Source organism: Carassius auratus, chromosome 40 (assembly GCF_003368295.1).
Source record: "Carassius auratus strain Wakin chromosome 40, ASM336829v1, whole genome shotgun sequence".
NCBI classification, from domain to species: domain Eukaryota; kingdom Metazoa; phylum Chordata; class Actinopteri; order Cypriniformes; family Cyprinidae; genus Carassius; species Carassius auratus.
The window spans coordinates 14,347,226-14,370,340 of NC_039282.1; the positions used below are offsets into that span (position 1 = coordinate 14,347,226).

Here is a 23,115-nt window from a genome sequence, read left to right on the forward strand (position 1 = left end):
GGCTCTTTAGAGACAGACGGAGATAGGCCAGCCAGACAGGACTGCATGGTGAGCGGACACAGCTGTTAGGGGTCACCCTTGCTGGCCACTAAGAGCCAGCCACCCTGGACAAGAAAAAAAGAGCCAGTCTAGAAAGCAGCTGGCTAGAGAAAATATCTTCGAGATTCATCATGAACACATATAGACAGTCCAGGAGGTTTGTGTAGTCACTCCTGGCAGATTTAGAATGCAGCAGAAAAAGAAAAAGAAATAAAGAGGAAACGGAAAAGAAAAGGAAGGGGAAAGTAAGCAAAGGAAGACGAAAATGAAGTGGAAAGGAAGAGTATGGGGGAAAAGAAAGGAAAACTAAGGAACAGTAAGGCAAAGAACAAGGAGAAGGAAAAATAAAAGAGGAAAGAAAATTAAGCAAAAAGAGGAAAATAGAAGAAAAAAAATGCAAAGAAAGGGAAGGTTGTAGCATGGAAATGCTGAGGATTATATGGGACAGAGGTAGAGCTACAGGTGATTAACGTGCACTTATTCTTCTGGGCATATCCGGTCAAAAAAAATTGCATTAGCTAAATTAGCTTTGCAGAATCTATATTACCACTGAAGTTGGAAATGAAATTGATCATTATGATGTGACTGATGCAGGATAAAACTAAAACAGAAGCAAAAAATCAATGAGGCATATAAACATAGCATACATCATATACAAAGAGGCCAACTGATAATTTCCTTACAGTGATGATCATTGAGATCATTTTTGGACAGGGTTCTTCTGTTTACTTTATTGCAATGGCCTCTATTGTGAGACATGTTGTTCTCAGTAGAATCTAATTTGCACTCAATTTAATATAACATAAATCTGGCTCTAAACTGCAGTGGTTTTTGTTTTTTATCTGAAGGGGCAAAATTGCTTTATCTAATCAAATGAGGACAAATTCCGGAATGGATGGATGGATGAACAAACAAAAGAAAGAATGGATCTCATTCACTAAGTATGTGTAACTTTATCCATTGCAGTTTTGCAAAACATTTTTATATTGCCTGAAAAAATTTTTATATTGCCTGTTGTTGTTTGTTTGTTTATTTTGTCTTGTTTTTATATATACATATATATATATATATATATATATATATATATATATATATATATATATATAAATATAGGAGTTTTTGCTAAATTTACATGTTTCCATTGGGGGTATTTTTTTTATTTGCCATTTCAGTTTGCACAATTTGAAGGTTAATGATAACACAGCTACTGAGAATTATCTGCAGAATTAATTGATAAATGAACGGCAAAAGTGTTAAAGCCGTTTCATTGCACACAAAACATGAACACAGTCTTGTCTCCTTACAAATAATTCCAGAGTGGGTTTCGTGCTTTGCAAACAAAAATGCATATGGGAAATTGTCCATGATTTATCATCATACAGTAAACGGCTGAAGGATAAATGTATTCTTTCTTCTACAACATAATTTCAAGCGATTTGGAGAAGAGGTCAAACTATCGGTTTACATCTGAGGAAAGACAAAGATCTGAAAAAATGAAGTGGGTCAGAGGGTTGAGTATTTTTCCATATGTCTTGCTGTTGCTGTTTTTTAAACATGAGAAGTGAGGAATCTGCTGTATAAGTCATGTCATACAGCATAAGACATGGATTATTCATTCACATCTGGTCATAAGACTGGCTTCTAAATCGACAACTGCCATGTCTAGACATGGATAAACATGTTAATATAACAGTTTCTTTGAGTATACCTATCTAACCCTTCAGAGAGTATAGCCAAGGAATCCAAAAGGGAACTGGGTTCTTGAGTTCTTCACAGGGGTCTGGCGCTGGTCTGCATCAGAGCTAATGGCGTTTTACGAGGCGCAGGGATACTTCTGTTTATAGGACGCTGCGGGTGGGTGGGTCAGAGTTACCATTATAGACCGGAACTTGGTTGTTCTTGTGGCCTCAAAGTTGTCATTCAAAATACAAATGCATTTGGAAAAAGTTTCACTACACCTTCATATGTAAGTAAAAAAGTAAAGATTGTTTTAAAAAAAAAACATACTTTTTTTTTTTTTTTGCCGAAATAAATACAACTGAAATGTTAGCTTAATAAAGCCTTGCCTGAAATTAAAAGATTCAATCTGTTGAACACAAAAGAAGAAATTTGGTAAACACACTTACTTGGTATTTGTTCTTCTATAAACTCCATGTCTACCAACATTATTCAAAATATATATTGATAGTGAGTACATGATAATATACAATTATTTTATATATCCTATCCTTTTATAGTTAGCAGTTCACAGTTCACCCAATCTCAAACATTTATGATATTCAGTGAAACTAAAATGAAGATACTTTTTGAAAAATATTTTTTTAATCACTTCTCAAAATAAAATGCTACAAATGTTACAAATGTGTTGCCAAAAGCAACATTTCTCATGTAAAGTAATTAAAAATATAATTTTAAAAGCAATATATATATATATATATATATATATATATATATATATATATATATATATATATAATTTATTTATTTGTATTTATTTACTAAAACTGAAGTGAAAAAAAATACACGTAATTCAAGACACGTAATTCAAAATACAAAAAACCGACAGAACCGGCTTAAGATCTATGATGAGATGGGCAGAGCAACAAAAAGAATTACAAAAAATACAACATTTTACAATATAAGTACAATACAAAAATGTAAAAGAAAAAGAAAGAAAAAGACTGAGGCATTTTTCTATATGCTAGCTAGAGAATTTAACTCTGGCTCCTAGTTAATAAACTTGAAAATAGTGGAACAGGTGGCTCACATGGGGGTCTGCCTCATGTGAACAAGACACCCAAACAGAGACTAGCAACCTCTGTTCTCTCAATGCCTCTCCTCTATAAAGCTCATTTAAATCTATGTGGCTGATCTAAAACTATTAATGCAATTTTGGTTTGCATTGTATCAACCAAATCAAATGGTAAAAAAGACAGTTGAGCTTTCCTCATAAAGGTTACAAACATTTACTGAACAGAATTTTATAGCCACCAAAACCTACTGTTGCTCATTTCTCCACGACATGATTTGTAACCCTAATCAAAATGCACAGATCAGAGCTTTAAATAACAGATTTACAGTGATCTGATTGAAATAAGATTTAAGTTTTAAGTTTAGAAGTCATCATTAAATGCTCCAGTGCCTGTAAGCGAGGTCTGGACAGAGTCTTTCTGGAGACTGTCACTCTAACGATGTGTGTATTTGGAGCCGGTCAGCCATCTGGCTCTGCAGCAGAGATGACATCATACAGTCTCTATATCCATGCAGTAAAATACGAGAGAGGAAATACTACACCACATGTGCCCTTAACTCTACACGTTTCTTTTATAGCATCATTATTGTTATTACTATTAGCATGGCTATCCAATCAAAGACACATAGTTAGCTGTTCGATTAAATAAAAGTGACAGTGTCATCCAGAGTGTACAGATCCATTTAAATAAAAGCTGAAAGATTCTAAACAAAATTGTTTAAATTAATTTATTTTAAATTTATTATAATTTTTTGAATCTTTCAGCTTTTGTTAAAATGGATCTAAATATCTAAATATATCTAAATAAACAAATATTTTTAATTCTAAAATTAACATTTTTGCTTCCTTCTGTATTTCTTTATTTCCTTCCTTTCTTCATTCCATCTTTCTTTTTCTTTCCTTGTTAATATATTTTATTATTTTTTCCATTTCTTCCATACTTTTCTTTCCATTCTTTCTTTCTGTTGTTACATTACTTCCTTCTGTTCTTCCTTTATTCCTTCTTTGTATTACCTTTGTCCTATCCGTTCTTTTCTTTGACATTTCTTTCTGTTTCCTTCTGTCTTTCTCTTTCATGCTTAACACTCTTTAGATAGTTTTACATTCCTTCTGTTCTTCTTTTCCTTCTTTCCTTCCCTCTCTTCTTCTTTTAACCTTCCTTCATATTACATTTGGCCCATTGGTCTTTGCATTTCTTTCTTTCTTTCTCTTTCATCCTTTTTGCGTCCTTCTTTCCTTCTGCATTTCTTTACTTCATTATTTATACATTTCTGTCTTTGCTTCCTTCCATAATTCTTTCTTTCTCTCTTTCTTTCTCTCTTTCTCTCTCTCTCTCTCTTTCTTTCTTTCTTTCATAGCTTGCATCATGTCCTTGATGGCATTTCCCATATTTCTCCTCAACATTCCTAGCTCTTCCTACTATCCTGTAAATTCAGTCCATAAAAAGTTACATTTTCATTTAGTTTAACTTGCAAAAAGCTTATTTAACTTGTAAATACGGTTAGCAAGTTCACACAGCATAACACTGCCTGAGAATATATTAGAAACATGAGATTTTGAGCTTTCAAACGGCAAAATCAGTCAAGATTAAAGGAAAGAATCTGGTTTCATCCTTGAATTAGTCATGCTCTGGGCAAATTTCAGGACAAGCTCGGTGCGCAATTCAAGCAAAGACGTCTACAATGTTTCAGCTTTCTCTTGAATACACGCTTTAGTGATTTGATTACATTAAGAGGCAATTCAAACAACTTCTCACTGAAAACCAGATACACCTTGTCCAAGTATTAGAGAGCTCCACAGTAAACCGGTCTTATTAGTGAACATCTCTTAACTGATAAGAACAAAGATCTAAGGGATACAAGTTTATATAGACCTATCCCTTTCAGAAATAGCATTCCGAAAGATTCTTTTACACCTCAAATGTCAAACGCATTTACCCACTCTGATAAATTCACCAAAAAACATTACTGTGCCTGTTACATCCAAACACATCTTATTGCCAGAGCAGTTTGATGTATAAAGGAAAATGAGAACTCACCTGCGCCTCCATGCCACTTCTTGATGGACATCTGAAAACAAAACATAAAATCTGTTAAAAAACAGTAACCATATCACATAAAATGATCTCATGAAGCATCAAAACAAAGCACCTGAAGTATTGCTCCTCTCCCACAGTGGATAAAATCAACCCCTGACTACTGAATTTCCTCCCACGGATCTGCTGAATGGTACGTTGACCTGACCTCACTATGATTTACAGTGCTTTCACCCAGCCAAGAGAGAAAGTGCTACTTGTTAAGAGAGAGGGTCACGTCCAACATTCCAGCGGTAATCTAGAGAGACCTGTTTTCTAGTTTCACCTTTCTGCTATACGCTAAGGTATCATGCGCCCTGTGAAATATATCACATTACTCTCATATCTATTCATGTTACAGAAATGCAACTTTTCCTCCTAAAACCAAGAAATTAATGATTTGGGTTTATTTTACACTTACATGTACTAACCTAAGAACCTATATATACAGTACACACACACTTTTTTTTTTCCAAATATTATACATATATTAAGTACTACATATATTTATTATATGCAAATTAATATTTCTGAGACAATACACATTAATGTTTTAGGTCTTGAGAACTTTTTCTGTGACATCAAATGTTTATAATATTAATATATGACATAAAACAACCTAATAATAAAAAATACAAAAACTATTTAAGATAAAACTACTGTACATAATCAATAATATTATAAATTAAATAGAAACATAATATACATTAAATATTAATTTATTATTATTATTATATAAATGTTTCATAATTACTATTTCATGTAACAATTTATATAAAAAAATTCAGCATGACACTTATGCACTTATATATTGACATATGTATGTACAGTATGTGTATGTGGGTACAGACACATCAGCATAAATATTAATAATCCACATATTACATCTAGTTAAAAACTTTTAAGTTACATCAAAATGTGTCCACAAAATGTGTTAAGTTGAAAACCTGAACCTACAGTAGCACAAAAAGAAGACTCTGTGACACAATATGGTACTGTCAAACTTTTAAGACCAATCCAAAATTGTTCACTAGATTTTTTCCCGCCTTGTCTGAGTGAGCAAACCCAGTTTAATTTCAGCAGCAGAAGCAGCAGATGTCTACTAAACACAACAATTATGTAAAAAAAAAAAAAAGATGTTTTGTTGACTCTCAAAAGGTTAGGGGCTTTTTACATTGAAAGGAAGCAGATGTGTTGTCTGAAATCACAGCAACCAACAAAACACTAATAATTTTAGTGTAATTCAAAGCATTTAAAGTTGTTTGAAGTGCCTGTTGATCATTGTTTGATTATTCCCTCAGCTGTAAAGGTACACTGAGACCCTCATGGTCTCAGGGAAATCATGGATGATGTCATGGTTGCTTATAAGCTGTGAAATTTTGCAATGAGGGGTTGAATTTTTACCACACATCTCAAAGAGTTATGATGCTCAAAAGCAAGTACAACTGAGGGTGTTACCCTCATAAACCAGCTTAAACAGTGCATGAAAAACTATAAAGCAAGACTGTTTCTAGGTATGTATATTACATGTTATTTTTGACAAGACTAGCGGGCCGCTTACTGGAATGTCGCCTTTCAAAACAAGTTTGCAGAGGATTACGATGAATTATAGGAAGAAAGAGCATGAGCACGTGTAAAGTCCTGCTGTTACTCAAAGCGGTAATTGTCACTGACACGAATGATGGTTACATTACATGTAATTAAGCATCAGTGAATGATGACTAGCTTTAGGAAGAGCCACCTTACAGAAACACATATAATGCTGAAATTTCCACTCAACCGTCAATCAACCTGACAGCAAAATGAACGCCAAAATCAAATCCAAGAACTTCATGTAAACATACAGAGTGTTCACACCATTAAATACAAGAAAATGCATCAAGACGCAACTGAAAAGAACGATGAAAGAAGGGGGATGTTGTTTTGACACATGAGTTTCTTCCTGGGAAACGTGTAATTTTCTTGGAATTGTAGGATTCCTGTGTGTAAATGATGATGACTTTCTCAGTCAGAAATAATGGATAGATAGACAGATATAAAATAATAATGCATGATGGGAAAACTAACTGCGTGGGTTACACTGCATTAGCTCAGAATGAGAAACAAGATCCTAACACAGCAAAAGGAAAACAGATGCAGTAATTTTCAGAGGCAAGGGTACCGATACGTAAAGTTTGGTAATTTTGGCCTGAATCTGAATAATAAGTTGTTGGATCATGCTATATATCAGCGGTATATAGCATGATATATATATATTTGCGGTTTTATTTGGCATGCATGACTAACATCTATCAAAATATTCACTGCACTGGAGATTCATGAATACATGTTTGATATTACACACGTTCCAAATGAAACTGATACTGACTGGCCTAAACTGACTCAGTTAAAGCCTAAAGGCAATGTTAAAACTCGTTTTACTACCAAATGTGCAATTTTTTTAGAGCGATTAAACAGACAATATGATTGTTCAGTGATGTCGGCCAAAAAGAAAAGGCATTTCAAAGGCAGAGGTAATAAAAAATATAAACCCTGCATTCAAAATAGGCCTACTTCCATATATAGTAAGGCAAAAAATTACATGAGCCGAGTAACGTCTGAATTCATAGTACTTGTGAAACGTGAAAAGTATCCGGATGACTTACTACTTTCAACAAGATCCGGAAGTGTGCATGTGATGGACTCTTTACTATCTCATGATGCTATGGAAGAGGACTTGTAAAATGCAGTCAACATTCAACATGGCTGAATGTAGTACATTCGAGTGTTATTTATACTACACATTCATACTTCATAGAACATTTTTTAATGGTCTTGAAGCAAGTTTCAAATTGACTGTAATACCTACGTACTATACAGTATTCAGTTTTGGATGAAACATTTTCTTTTTTCTTAACTTGCACAGATGAAAGCGCTTTAAAGTACAAAAAAGCCTTCGGCCTCCACTTCAAAGTGACCCCAGAGGTCTCGGGTGGGCCAGATGTGGTCCCAAGTGCAAAGCCTCATCCATCTTGCATTCCATGAAACCCCCTGCAGCAGGACAACTTTTCTATATTTAGCTCCATTTTTCAGCCTTGCTCAATCCATTGGAATATGTTCCATCTAGTTTCCTCGTTCTCCATCACATACAGCTTTTTATCCCCCAATCGGGTCTGTTGTTTTATGTGTGTGTTGGTGTTCTGATGGAAGACCATGGACCATCCATCTTCCAAACTGAGGTGGGTGGCTGAGTTTGTGGTATTTTTTTTTTGAAGTTGACATCTAGAGAACATCAGAGAAATGCAGCTAGCATGACACAGGGTCTTGGTTGTGTTATGACAAAAACAGACAAAGGAATAGGTCACTATCACGGGTGACACTACGGACAAGACTTTTCTGATGTATCTCATATGTTCAACGTGGAATCTATGCATGCACTAAATGTATAAATGAGGGTATATTAGCTTAATACAGCCCATTTTTTGCACAAGCCTGTGCCTGTTTTCCCAAAAGGAAGCAAAAGAAGCAGGGTTGAGTAACTGAGGAAATGAAAGATGACTTTAAAGGAAAAGATCATGTAGGATCAACCCTATTCCCAAATTTTAAAGAAAACACAGGGAGGTTGAATAAGCACCTCATGTTCGAGCTTCTGAAAGTGCTGTATATGTTAAAACCCACTTTGAGAGCTGTTCAGCTTCTAGGCTCATTATAATATATTTTATATTATACGTTTTATTAATTTTTTTAATTAGTTTACATTTTACATTTTCATTTTAGTTAAAGATTTAGTAATTTAGAGGTGTGTTTTTGGTATGTTTTTCATATTTCTACTAAATTATTATTATTATTATTATTATTATTATTTATTTATTTATTTATTTTAATTATGTTAGTACATCAAGTTAAACTAAATGAAAAAATATATATTTTAAAAAAGCTACCTGGGCTTTTTTTTTTTTTTTTTTTTTTTTAGTTTTTATTTCAGTAAACAATAACAACACTAATATAAGTTTGGTATATGTATAGCATAGTATGTTTAAAACAATGAGTGTCAAATTACATTTTATAACTGAACACATGGAGCTGTAACCTCTGAATGATAGCAGGCAGATACACTTTCAGTGGAATCACAAGGCACTGGATGCTGTTTACACAAAACACTCTCTTCTACTTTCAGCGTCACAGGAAATGAGAACTTGCATGCAGAAAGGAGACAGCATACAGTACATACTGCTATTTTTAAAACCCTGATGAGCAAATGTTTTGGGAATCTTTGAGAAGGATGTCATGATTGTTTTCGATGAGTGTTGATACTGTCATTATAATGTATACAATGTAGAGAATAAAAAAAAAAAAATCAAATTCACTGTTTTACACAACCTCATGTTGTTCCGAGTATTCTGTGTATTCTGCTAAACTTCAACAAAACACATATAATACAGGTTTGGAATGACATGAATAATAAATGAAAACAGAATTTCAATTTTAGGTGAAATATGCCTTTGAGTCAGAAGTTAAAAAGTTCTCACAGTAAAAAAAAACTTAAAAGTATCCAACAAAAGCGAAAAAAAAAAGAGCAAAACAGCTTTCACCTCTCAACCCAGCTGTATTTTGACACTTTGCAGTCCCAAACTGAAGTTTAACCTCTGCTGGAGCAGAACAAATCCTGGCCTGAGTTGCACTTGGCCATGTAATCTATCTTCATCCTATTGAGCCGCTTAGCTCCCCTCTCTTGCCCCAATCAAGGACCCCGCAGGGATTTGGAGAGCCAGCGTGGACCCTCCACACAGATGGATGGAGAAGACTCAGCTTCTCATCGCTCACCAGCACCTCCAGTCTTTTACCAGGTTGAGGAATAGGTTAGAGACAGTGGGAAAGTGTTTTGAAAAGCATTTCTGAGTTCACACAATGATTCAGCCAGTTATCAATTCTAAGCGAGCCACCAACATGTAATTAATAAAATAAAAGCGACAGTTCATCTAAAAATGAAATCAACTTTGGAACCCTATGACATTCATTTTATGGCCAAAATCTTTTCTGTGTCTCACAGAGCCAAGAAGGTCACTAGGGATTGGAATGACTTGAGGGTGAGTAAATTATGACAGAATTTAAAATGATGCAGACAGAGCAAATTCGTTGCTTTCACAGTGGGTTCTTTACAGTATGAAGCTACATTAAAACAGGGGCTTACAACATCCTGAATAAACGCTGGTTCCAAGTTAACAAGCATTTTGAGCCGCGTGTTTTCTTTAAAGATTTAATGATGGCGTCAACCATGGTGCGGTGTAGTAGTGACGTGATTGACTGAAACAACCTCTTTCACAGTGGTTGATGTTATAGCACTAATAAACAGACGGGCTAGGTCGGGCCGGATCCTGGTGAGTCATTTTATGACGTACAGCTTCCTCGTAACACTATGTCAACATAAACATACTCTCAATGTTGATTCAAGAACAGTTTTAAAGTAGATATATCTAGCATTTGAATTTGAATCTAATTTCAACTGAGGATACAAACTGAATTTAAATAAACAAAAAAATAAAAATAAAAATAAATCAACAACAAAGTTTACATTCTTGGCAGAACCAAAAAAAAAAAAAAAAAAAACAATTAAAATAAAAAATAAAAAAGTTTACTGAAAAAAATATTTACAAATATAAATATTTATTTTATTTTATTTCATATTTCAGTGTTTCATTTTGTTTAACTTGATGTACTTAACTTAAACTGTATATATATATATATATATATATATATATATATATATATATATATATATATATATATATATATATATAATTTTAAAAAGTAATATTCCTATTATTGTTGCCATTGTAAGTATTATTATAAATATTAATATTATTAATCTCAATTTGATTTGTATTTAATCAACTATTATTATTTATAAATGTATGTTAAATATATATTATATAATACAATTTTTATATTTTATATTTATTATTATAACATTATACAAAAATTATAGAACTATATGACATACCTATATACAAAAATGAAATTTTTGAATAAAATGAATAATATTAAATTATATACATGTACATTACACATTAAAATAAAAACAAAATATGAAAGTATAAATGACAAATTACATAATTCTTCTTTTCGCATAGTTTTTCTCTTTTTAATTGAGATCAGATGAGACCTTCAAGACCAGGCAGCAGATGTGTGTGAACCAGGAACACCTTCTTCACAACAACAAGAGGTGAACAAGGATAGCAGGCTGAGTGGGAATCACAAATTGTCTTAATGTAAGAAGACATTTGGTAAAATGCCAATGGAGCTTTGTTATCTACATGAGGGTGGCCTACATTTATTCCAGCGGACCGAAGGCCTCCACATGCCCCTGGAGCTTTTGACCTGCTAATCTTCTCCAAGAACCTCAAGACTTCATTTTGTCAGAGTGCACAAAGCCAAATCATTCTATTACCCCCTCCAATCCAATCCAACTCTCCCTCTCCTGAGCTCTCCACACTCTAACAAACACAATCACATCCCAGATCCCTGCCAGACGCCTTTAGTGGGGTTCCCAAACATGGACCGCAGAACGTACCAGTGCCGCTTCAGCTATGCGGAGATTAAACAAACACATCTGGCCCAGTTCTCCAGCCGGACAGAAGAGGACAGAGTTCCCACAGATACTGTGCTCATTTAAACCCACTGTTGCTTAACGGATATAGTTGTGGAACAATCCAAGAGAGTGCATCCTTTGAAATGAAATATATTTGTGATGAGCTAAAGGGAAGAGCTGGCAATTGTTTGTTTTTTTGTCTTTGCAGGCCAGGGTGGCTTGAGACAAAAGTCCACCATAAATTGCGGTCGATCTGAAACCGGACTAAAACAGCTGTAAATCAGCAGCGGTGATCGACCGTGAAGACGCTTGTTTTCCATCCTTTGCATGTCGGATTCGCTTCCAGAATGATAGAACATTCCTTTCAGTATCTTCCCATGTGAGCCCCAAATACGTAAATCCCTCCGTTGTCAAATGTCTCTGTTCTTCCTTTAAACAGCAGGACACGCACAATCTCTCCAAAAAAAGCCTTCTTTAGTTGCAAACAAACTCCAAATGTTTAAAAGAGACAACCAGAAACTAAGCCCTTACCTTAACAACAGAAAAACTGCATTCTTTTACATTTATGTAGTAAACCTGAGGTCTCGACCAATCAAAACCAAAAAAATGCAAGACCTTTAAATATAATAAAATGGAAAACAGTTGTTTTAAACTGCAATAATATTACTAAAATTTTTATCAAATAAAGGATTGATAAGTATAGAGGACTTAATTTTGAAACATTAAATATCTTGATAATTCCAAACTTTTTGAATAATTCCTTATATTTTGGAAAAGGATTGTGCATTTACATTGAAACAACTATCAAAAAATCTCATTATAAAACCTGTTTTAGATGTTTAAAAATCACTGGTTAAACTAAGTTACACTGGTTTGAAATCCAAACAAGATGTGATGGCCTTAAACGGCCCACTAAAAGAGTTCCTTTGGTCTCGGTCTGAATTCACTAATTCAATTCCCCAGACCTATTTGGATTAGCAAAAGAAAATCTATTTAATTCAGTACGGCTAATGCAGAAACCCATAAGAAATGCAGTCCCAGGACATCAACCTCAACCCCAGAGACTTCTCAGAGGGGACGTATGCCCTGGTCATTGAATTACATTAATAAGAAAATATAAGAACATAATGACTGTATAAAGGCATTATATATTTTAAAATTGACAGCTACTATCCACAAACTAAACAATTCAATAAAACACAAAGAAAAATCATGTAAGAGTAAGTTCAAATTCTTACCATTGTCTTTTTACCATGTGATCTCCCCTGAGAGGAAGTGGCTCCCGCATCTCTCTCTTGGCCGTGCCGTTCCCGTGTGTCAGTTCTTCTAGCCATGTTGTTCCAGTTGAGGGACTGGTTCACCCCCAAAGCTCCACACTGGAATGACAGTACAACAGCTTTTAGCGTGGGACGGGACACACTTTGTCTGGAACGGATGACCTCTGGAGATGACTAAGAGCAGCGGTCAGTTGCTAGAGACACACAGGCAGACACAATCTCAACAGAACGTTTTACAGAGCACAAAAACTATTGAAAATGGAAGGACTTGAGGGAGAAATGATGACCTTGTCCAGAGTAACATGCGACCGTAAATCTCATCTCATGATATAAACCAGGAATGGTTGCCGTGAGGGCTCTGAAACCATCACGTCTTTCCGCTAACTATGGCTAAAGGACAAACAGACCATAAGCACAAGACATCGTTGTCTTGAGGAACCAAAAGGAGCTTTTGTCTCTTGCTGTGAACCCGTTACAGGGTGGATATATAGCGAGCATGAGTAATTATTTTTTTTTTTGAAACAGCATTGAAAGTTCCCCATGGCAAGCTCCCAGGACAATGGAGCTCCTTGTCAATGTCACCAGTTTGGACTAGTCTGTGCCAGCATGCAGCACATTCTATTTAACCCATGTCACAGACAGACTCCAAACACTAGCACATCAAGCTATTGTGTATGTGTGTGTTTATATATATATTAAATATAAAAAAACTGCATAGAATAGAAAAAAATAGAATAGAATAGACAACTGATCAGATATGATTTGGATAAATTCCAGAAGCTAAAAAGATTATGCACATTGCAATGAAGCTAAGGCAATATATTTTTCATCAAACAATCACTGATCCACAAACTATGTACATTGTATTTAATGAGAAAGCAAGCGAGAGTGACCTGCAGGGATGCTCTGTCATTAGTGGTGTGTCTCCGGGTGGTGTTGGGTGTGTGGGACGGGGAAGAGCCAGCGCTGAGAGCTTCCTCTATGTACAGATTGAGCTGATCTAATCTCTTCATTAGCTGGGTCATAGATTCAGACCAGGGAGACAGGACCTGAGAAGACTCCTGCATGCAGACAGAAGAGACATCGGACATCATAGACAAACAAACACTAAAAATAAAACTGATTAGACAGAGTCATTACATTAGACTCGGCCATTCAGTCAAGGGTCTGTGTTTCTTTTGATCTACACAATAACCAACTTGACGAGCCAGCACTGATTTCAGAGCAGTGTCTTCTTATTCCTCAAAGCTTTCAAAGTCCCACTAAACGACACACTGCATGACAACACTATCACACCAACACTTTCTCAGAAGAAAATGGTACTGCTTAGACTTAATGGAATTGGTTCATTTCAGTATCAACTTTGTCTCATTTGATTCTCCAGTTCAGTGGAAACAAATAAGAGAAATGCGGATTGTACAGATCTATAAAATTAAAGTGTACAGAACATCCCAGACAATTTTGACTGAACAATCTGATTGGAAATTTTGATTTCAGTCTGACATTTCAATGCACAGTTCAAGGCATCTCTACAATCTTTTTAAAAACATTTTCAAAGAATATATGTCTATATTTAACAAACGACAGACAGACAGACAGAGAGACAGATCTAGATAGATAGATAGATAGATAGATAGAAAACAGCAATAGACAGCAATAAACTGAATGACAGAATGATATACAGATAGAACAATAGAAAGAATAAACGTTAGACAGAACAATGGATAGAACACTAGATTGAACAATTGATAAATAGACAAAGAACTAATAAGATAAGATACGATACGATACGATACGATAAGATTACAGCAGTTATATATTAGCATTGAGATAAGACAAATGTCCCAGTGCCACACACATATGAACTAATACTTTTGACCAACCCAGCTGTCATTGTGGTCCAAACATAGTCGTGTGGTATTCCTCTTCTTTCTCCTCACTGTTACTTTCACTGCTCCCCAGAAATCCCTGCCAAAGAGTATAAATAGACTGTCCTGTCCAGCTCAGAGAGGGCTCAGGGTTCATGGGCTATAAATTACTTTCACCTACCTCACTCACCAAGCCGTAAATCAACAGAGTTGCCCCTTTATCAACAGGAAGTGGAGGGGCCAAAGAGCAGGAAGAGGGCAAAGATGAACTGTGAGGAACATTTAACAGTAACGTAAGACACAGCAGGGTGAAACACTAAAGTCCTTCTTGGGATCTGGAGCTCCAAGGCAAAGATTACGGCTCCCTCTCATCCCCACACAATAATGCTATTGACGGCTGTCATGCTAAAATGGGACACACTTGTCTCAGGGAGCAGAAATACATGGTTCGGTTGAAAAGGGGGGGCCACATACAAGGCATGTAAAATCTCAAGGAATGTGGGTATGGTAAGACCCTTAACCAATTAGACTCAAGATGCTGACATTCTTTCAGAGAGTGAACAAAGAGGCACAACAGTCTCGGCCTCTCTAGGACAATTTGAAATGATACATATATATAATTATTGAGCAGCAAATTAGCACATTAGAATGATTTCTGAAGGATCATGTGACACTGAAGACTGGAGTAATTCTGCTGAAAATTCAGAATTGCATCACAGGAATAAACTACATTTATATTACAGTAGATTAAAATAGAAAAGATATTTTAAATCGCAATAGTACTTCAAAGTATTATGGTTTTGATCATATAAATAATTGCAGACTTGTTGATATTTAATAATATTAATGTATATACAAATACTGTAGTTTATTGTTCATTCATGTTTGTTCATAATACATATCATGAACTAATGAGTAAGTTACACAACAGAAAATGTCCAAAATGTAGGCTATTAGTAGCCTATAATGCACAATCTAGAATAATAAATGCTTTTAAAGTACTGCACACACCAAATAAATACTGCAAAGTGCTACTTATTTCACTTATTCACTATTATTCTTAAAAAACAACAACACACATCAAGTACTGATTGCCTAAGATAAGCTGATTTATCATGAAAAACATAGTGCCTTGCTCCCTTGGGATCTGTTCCTTGCACAGAATGTGTGGTATTCAATACCCCGGCATCGGTTACAACACCCCTTTCCGCCTTGTCAGTCGTGAGAAAATACACTTGTCATGGCAACTAGGCCGGTATGAGTCAGTCCCACCAGATCAGCTCATCATTGTTATCTTCCACGGTGGACAGAATGGCCGAGGACCATAACTGCACCGCCGCAAATTGGCCACATTGTAAATCTCAGCACCGGCCCATTGACATGGAAATGGGGAGTCAAGTGCCTGGCTTTGGCATTGCTCTGGGCTTCCTGCCATGGCCATGCCACCCACTGAGCGTGCCAGCCTCCTCCACCAAGAGAATGTAGCAACATGTCATCCTTAAAGGCCACCAGCCATAATAATATGTTAGCTGAACTGCTTCAAATCCAGGTCAGATAAGACTCTAAGGAGGAAGAAAATTCTACTTTTTTGTTACAGGACCCGTTCATTGTGAAACTGAATGTCTTTCCTCACAGGGCTATTGACAGGCGGCTAGAAATGCAGAGCTTTTCCACAATTCCAAGACATACCCACACATAAAATCTACATAAACAAGTAACCAGTGCTACTGGTCACAGACAGTACGGGTAAAGGTTTGAATAGAGCGCCACCAAAAGGTGAAGAGGGAAAATACATTTAAAAAAAATCTCAATTGTGGACTATATTAAATAGGCTTTCTACGATTTAATTGCACCACAGAATGACATTTATAGTTTTTTAATTATATTTAACAAAGATTTTTCTGTTTATAACCAACAACAGCTTATCCTGGTATTTTTTGAGAAGGTTCAAATGAGGCAAGGTCAGCGCTCAAGTGAGGGGTACCACATTCTTTCACAGTTTCATATTAAATCACACGTGAACAAAGAATGATGAACAGGAGAGGAGAGTAAGGCACGTGCAGAACAGAGGGGTGCTGGGGCCTGACAAACCATCTCAGCTCACCTACCCAAGAAAAATCCTTTTAACCTCTGCACATTCTGTTCACTGCTATACACTTAGCTACTAAGTCATCACAACCCTAGATGCAATTAGGCTAGGATTAATTACAAGTCCAATTCCAGAGCAATTCCATGCCTTTCTGACAGATTTATGAACCTGCTTAACTGACTAAATACACTTGAAAGAACAATTCGCTCAAAAGTCAGACATCAACTATGGCTTGTGGGCAAGTTTTAATCTAAACAATAAAATATTTAAGACAAAGCAAAACTAGAAAAATCTATATTCACTACTGAAACAGCCATTAATTGTCCATGACTTTTATTAACTACCATGAAACTACCAAAAAAAAAAAAACTGATATTTGATTAGCACTTAAAGCTGAAATGATCAACAAAACAGTTTGAATGTACTAATGTATTTGTTTTGAATTCATTTCAGGATTTTAACACCTAGTGTTGATAGGCTGAGCCTAAACCAGAATGGTCATACAATGCTGAACTGAAAACAATTTTAAAATCTTTAAAGACATAGAAAACGAAACAAGATATCATGCTTTAAAGGCCCATTAAACATCTAACCAACACCGGACCATTACCTCTGTACTGCTGCTCTCCTCCTCTGCCTCATAGCTTCTGCTTCTTGTGGGTGGCAGACTGATACTGGAACTTATTTCTCCATGTGCTTGTCCACGGGGTCCTTTCCTCCTTTGTTTCTCCAATCCATCCCTGTTTTGTCTGGCATTTGGGAAAAACTCTTTACACTTGAGAAACATGTCATCGCTATTATCATGGAAGACCACATCATCTTCAGAAGAGGTCTCACAAGCATCTGAACCTTCACTGGCTTGGGCATTCTTGATCAGACCCAAAAAGCTGTCATAATCTGCAAAGGTAATGGAGCTGGGCTTGTGTTTGATGATTCGGGGTAGATCAGCCCCCTTGGAAACTGGCAAAGGAGCTGAGTAAAGGTGCTCAATATGAGATGGTCCCACTGGAGAGGATGCAAAAGAGTAAGCGGGTTCTGATATGGGTCTGACTGTCAAATTAGAAAAAGGATAAGTAGTAGATGAAGTGTTTGAGGAGTCAACATCACAGCTGTTGGTCACTGGACTTTCTGAGCAAGTCAAAAAATAGCTGAAGCTAGTCTCAGCATCCATTTGGACGTCAGGTTCACAATAAATGCCATTTAGTTCGAGTTTTGTGGTTGATGTTGGAGCAGAAGTGTTTTGATGTTCAATGTATTTCTTTGTCTTTTCTTTTGTGAGAAGATTCAAGATTTGAAGACAAGGTCCATCTTTGTTGACAAGCAGTGGTACAATCTGATTGATCTTCTCTAATGAACTTTTATTCTTCAGCTCAAATTGTGTTTGGTCTTCCAAAGGCTCATCTATAACAGATGATAGTGAATCAGAATGATCTTTTAAGGGCAGGTTTCTATGCATGGTTGAGTCTGCCATTGAAAGCTCTACTGAGAAAGTCATTCTTGGGGCCTCTTGCAAAGCTAATGACTTCTGTCCTTCTAAAGTCATCATGGGTTGATCGTCCATGCCTCAATTTACAGCTTGGAGCTAGCCATAAGGAATGTCCAGAAGAGTTTTTGTATGATGCCAGAAACTGCCATGTTCATCATCTTCCACCATTTGGACTGAACTGGTTCCTCTGTGCTAATTAGCACTTTGTGTCAACAATCCTGAAAGAAGAAAGAAGATAAATTATAATTAGTTTGTTTTAAATGTGTGCATGATTTTTTTTCAAGCTTGGTATGTTTATGTATTGGCATACTTTAGTGTGATAATGTCATTTCACAGACTTAAGGAGTTTTATCCAAAGCAGTCGTGTTTCAATAACATTTCTGATGGTGTAGTTCTCAGTCCTGCTGGAAAACGTCTTCAATCTATCAGCCTAAGGTGGTCAGTTTGTCTCTCCTTGCCTTGACAAGCTGATTAGACAGGTACTTTTGAAACCTTTTAGATGGTCATTCTGGCCAAGACTAGTTAGACCATCTTAAACCAGCAATACACCTTAAGTGGGTAAGACACTGATGGATTTCTTTTCAACAAGGAAAATACATCTTAGCATTGCTTCTTATGGAAACGCATAGTATTACTCCAACAAAGACTCAAAAGAATGCACATTAGATTCAAATTTCTGAATTATTTTTTATACTCTGAGTGGTAATCAGAAGTACGTAAAATATGTACAGTGTTTACCCCAGAATATTGCTTAAAAATGATATAAGGATATTTTGGAGCATTGCTTTGAATGGGATTTTATGGAAACGCACATATATATTTATAAGGAGTGGAAAACATGAATAAAATGGAACAGTAACTAGGAAGCCCACATAGGAAGAGTCAGAAAATCTCACAAATTGAAAAGACTGAATGCCAAAGAGACACCCTGGAGTCTCACCGAAGCAGAGAAGGGATAACAGAATCCCAAAGAGGAAAAGAAGGAATAACAAGGAATCTTGCACAAGGGAATAACAGGGGATCTGAGGGGTTGAACATCTGGCTCAGGCTGAGAGCGTTCAAGTCTGGATCTGTTGAAGGCACCACGGTGGTGACATCAGTGCTATGAGGAATCCGACTCTTCACTTCCCAGTGGCTGATTTACAATTTACCCGGCCATTTATCAGTTGACCTAAATGTCCCAGACCAGGCTGTGGTTAGCAACCCTGCTAACCCCCTCATTAAGCTCCAACCACACTCCACAAAAACACACATTCAACCACAGGAGGAACCTGATTGGTGAAGGAAGAAAAACATTCCTTTCTGACACCATAATTCAAAAACATCTTCTAGAGAGATGAACTGTGAAAGACAACGATTATTCCTATCATTCCTGACAGGATGTTTCAAGGTACTGATAGTGTGAAATCATGCTACTCAATAAGGATTGGTTGGTTTTGTCAGATTTATTATTTTAGCATGCAAATTGCATCTTGCAGACAAGATCATTCCATGAGTGCAATGATTAGTAGAAACCGGTAGAATTTATAGTATGAAGTTTTGATTAAAATGAGATGTTAGGTTTACATCACATTTTTTGAATATAGTCAAATTTATATTTTAGATGCTTATCACCTTCTTTTTGGCACTTAAATAGTCAATGTGAAAACCAAAGTGTACAAATATGGCACGCAGTCTCATATATAGAATTATTCCCATGTGTAGCCTACACTCTAAAAAATGCTGGGTTCTTTCAACCCAACTTTGAGTCAAATATGGCCTATTTAACCCAAAAGCTTGGTTAGTACATTTTTTTAGAGTGTTTAATTAAGTGTATGTCTTGAAAAGAGACTCATCATTTGTTGTTGTTGTTGTTTTACTGATATTCAAACTTCTAACAAATAAATGGCACCATTTGATGTGTCTCTAAAAAAAGCATCCAACTGCTCAGACATTCATTCTTGATTATTAATTGCTCAAAACAAATATGACAGTCATTTTTTGTGACCATTTAGAACTCAAATAACTTTTATCATAAAAAAATAAAATAAAAATACAAAACAAAACAAAATACAAAACTTTTTTTTTAACCCTATACCCATCACGGAAACATGTGCATAACACTAGATTTAAATAAAAAGATCTGCTGTCTGAATTAAATGCCTTTTTAACTAGTGAAGTTAAAATGTCCTCACTAGTGGGTTGTCAGTATTTCACAAGTGAGGACATTTTTGTCCTCACAAGTTAAGACAAAACAAGCACAGTATTGGCAGTATTACTATTGATCTCTCTTCATCTATTTCTCTTGAAGTTTCTTCTAGTGGTCAACTAAATAATAAAAAAAAAACATTTCATATTGATATACTTATCTTCACAAAGACATTCTTTTCATAAACCCTTTCATAAACTTTGCCAGTGGTCATCAACAAATGGAAATACTGAATATTCCCGTGCACTCTCAAGCATGCGTAGAAAATCAGAGCTGTATCTGTGGTGTTAATGTGAGAAGGGGGCCAGCTGGCAACCCTGATTATGGCCTTCACTCATTTAACACGTTGCCTTGTGCTTCTCTCTCATTCTATATGTCACACACACTCAGAAATGCATGGTCCAATTTCATGAAGAGAAAGGAAAACATGCACCTGTCCTTAACAAAACCTCAGGGCTTTAACCTTTAAAAGCAGATGAGAAGAGTGACCAAACACCGGTCAAGTCAGTAGTGACTCACAGCCACCTAGCTCAGGTTTCTCATGTGTCTGTGACACTCATGCAAACATACAAAAATCACACACAATATATAACTCAGATTATGAAATATGTGTTATGTCAGTTATTACAATGAACAAACAATCTGTATTTGCTGTATTTCTCTTACAGCTATTTTAAAAAGCATTTTGCTGTTTTTTTTTATAATTATGCATCATGCATTTTTAATGTAACTCACACAGAGCAATTACATGCAACATTTATACTTTTAAAAATCAATTTGTCAAACCATAAAACCATTTAAAATTAGTCAAAAGACAAAAAGGAAAAATGGTGACAATTTGAGTGTAAACTGTCTTCAGTATTTTTTTAAATATTACAATCTGTCACTAGCGCAGTATGACAGGATTCATATATGGATGCTGCATAGTTACTATCCCCAAACAAATAAAATAAGAAATAAAGAAAAACCTTGTCTCTCATGAGAAAGTGTTGCAAGTGTAACCCTGATTGGATCTAGTCCTCTTACCTCTTTTCCTTTAGCTGTTTTTCTCTAAAGCCACAGTAAAAGGAGGCCTCCTCATTTCCAGCTGTATAAAAGACTTGATCCAAACAGCCAAAGAGGATTCTGCACTGTGACTGTCACTCAAGCGTTCTACAAGTTTCTGGTTGAGAGCAGTGTTGCAATACATGAATGGGGCAAGCAGTGTTTCTTTTCACTTTACACACTGTGAGTGACTGTTAACACTGCCCTTCCCATTCATTTTACAGAGACCGTTATTTTTGCATTACACAGTGTACATTTCACCACAACTGTAATGGTCCTGTAAAAACATACACAGTGTTACCGGCACGTGTGAGTTTAAATAATTATCCTGTGACTTCTGCCATATGTTCCTGATGTTTGATATCTTTCAGAGTCGCATTCTTGAATGCACATCAAAAGTGTGCCTTATTTCTTTTATATCAGCATTTAGATTTTAATGTTAAAACATTTACAAAAGTTATATTGTTTATATTAGTTCCTGGTCACCATTTTTATTTTAGTATTTTTATTTAAAAACAAAATTACTTTCATTGGTTTATTTTAAATAGCCCAGCAATACAACAAATGCATACAAATGTGAGCTAGCATTGAATTGCAAGAAATAAAATTTCAGCTAAGTGAAATAAAGATGCAGTTAAAAGAAAAAAAGTCACAGTTGTGAAATTTAACAATCAAACTGCATTATATAAATTCACACAAGATATAAAGTGGCAATTATGAGAAATTAGGATGCAATTAAAAGAAAGTCACAACTGCATCATTTAAATGTTTGCAAGATATAAATTTACATGGGAAGATATAAAGTGCATGGCAATTATCAGAATAAAGAAGTAATGGCTTATTTTTATTAGCAGGCTTCTGTTATGTAGTCCTTTCTTGAATAAGTCAAACTGCATGCATAAATAATTATAAAACGACTAACAAAATGCTATTTAAAATAGTTTTAGATGCAGTAAATGCATAATGTCACACCACAGAACATATGAACTACCCGTCCAAAGATGTTGAAAGCATATGTAACATTTGCCAGCGAGTCCTGACATTTCACTTTCACATTCAGAAGCACATTAAACTTTAAATGTATTCATCCAAAGCGACTTCAAGCTATGTATTTTAACTTCTGTATTTTAACATCATCCACCTGCACTGAAGAATCTCCAGCAGGTCAGCACTGAAGCTGACGTCTCTGCCCTACAGACTGACTTCTGCATGTTAAAAAAATTAGGGCCATCTCACCTCAGAGTTCTTCAGAGTGTGCTGGGAATTCCAACCACTATCATGGTCATGATGAGGAGCGTGAAAAGTGTCTAAGGTCCCATTAAATCTAAGAGTGGAAGCAATCAGCCTTTGTGAGCGCCTCTTTCGCCTCTTCTCCTTGGATATTCAAGACAACTCCTCCGCGGGGGTAGAGGTGCTGTCATCACAAATTCCCCAAAATCCCCACAGGCAACGGGAAGCCTCAGCATGCAGTGACTAAGTCATTCAGATTAAGAGTGGAAAGGGGAGGAAGAATGTATAGTTGTTAGAATGATGGTTTGGAGGAGGAGTTACGGCTAAGGGGAAAGGGTGAGAGAGAGAGAGGAAGAGAGAGATACTGTTGTGTAAACAAGGCCTGCATACAGCATATTTGGATGTAAATGGCCTGCACTGGCTTTAATTGTGAAGGAGAACAGATCCATGTCTCATTGTATGGCTCTGCCCCCTGGATGCATTCCAGGTTACGCCACCAG

The 23,115-nt window shown here is 35.8% G+C and overlaps 1 protein-coding gene across 1 annotated transcript in view; it reads right to left on the reverse strand.

Moving 5' to 3' along the window:
- The window catches only part of LOC113058658 (stAR-related lipid transfer protein 13-like), a 65,252-nt gene extending 42,448 nt beyond the window's left edge, over nt 1-22,804 (reverse strand). Inside the window, exons 1-5 of the mRNA XM_026226768.1 lie at nt 22,622-22,804; nt 17,278-18,371; nt 13,604-13,771; nt 12,672-12,809; nt 4,830-4,860 (exon numbers count right to left, since the gene is read on the reverse strand). Of these exons, the coding sequence (XP_026082553.1) occupies nt 4,830-4,860; nt 12,672-12,809; nt 13,604-13,771; nt 17,278-18,228 (1,288 nt within the window). The 5' untranslated portion in view covers nt 18,229-18,371; nt 22,622-22,804. The remainder of the gene's footprint in view (nt 1-4,829; nt 4,861-12,671; nt 12,810-13,603; nt 13,772-17,277; nt 18,372-22,621) is intronic.
- Between the last annotated feature and the right edge of the window lie 311 nt (nt 22,805-23,115).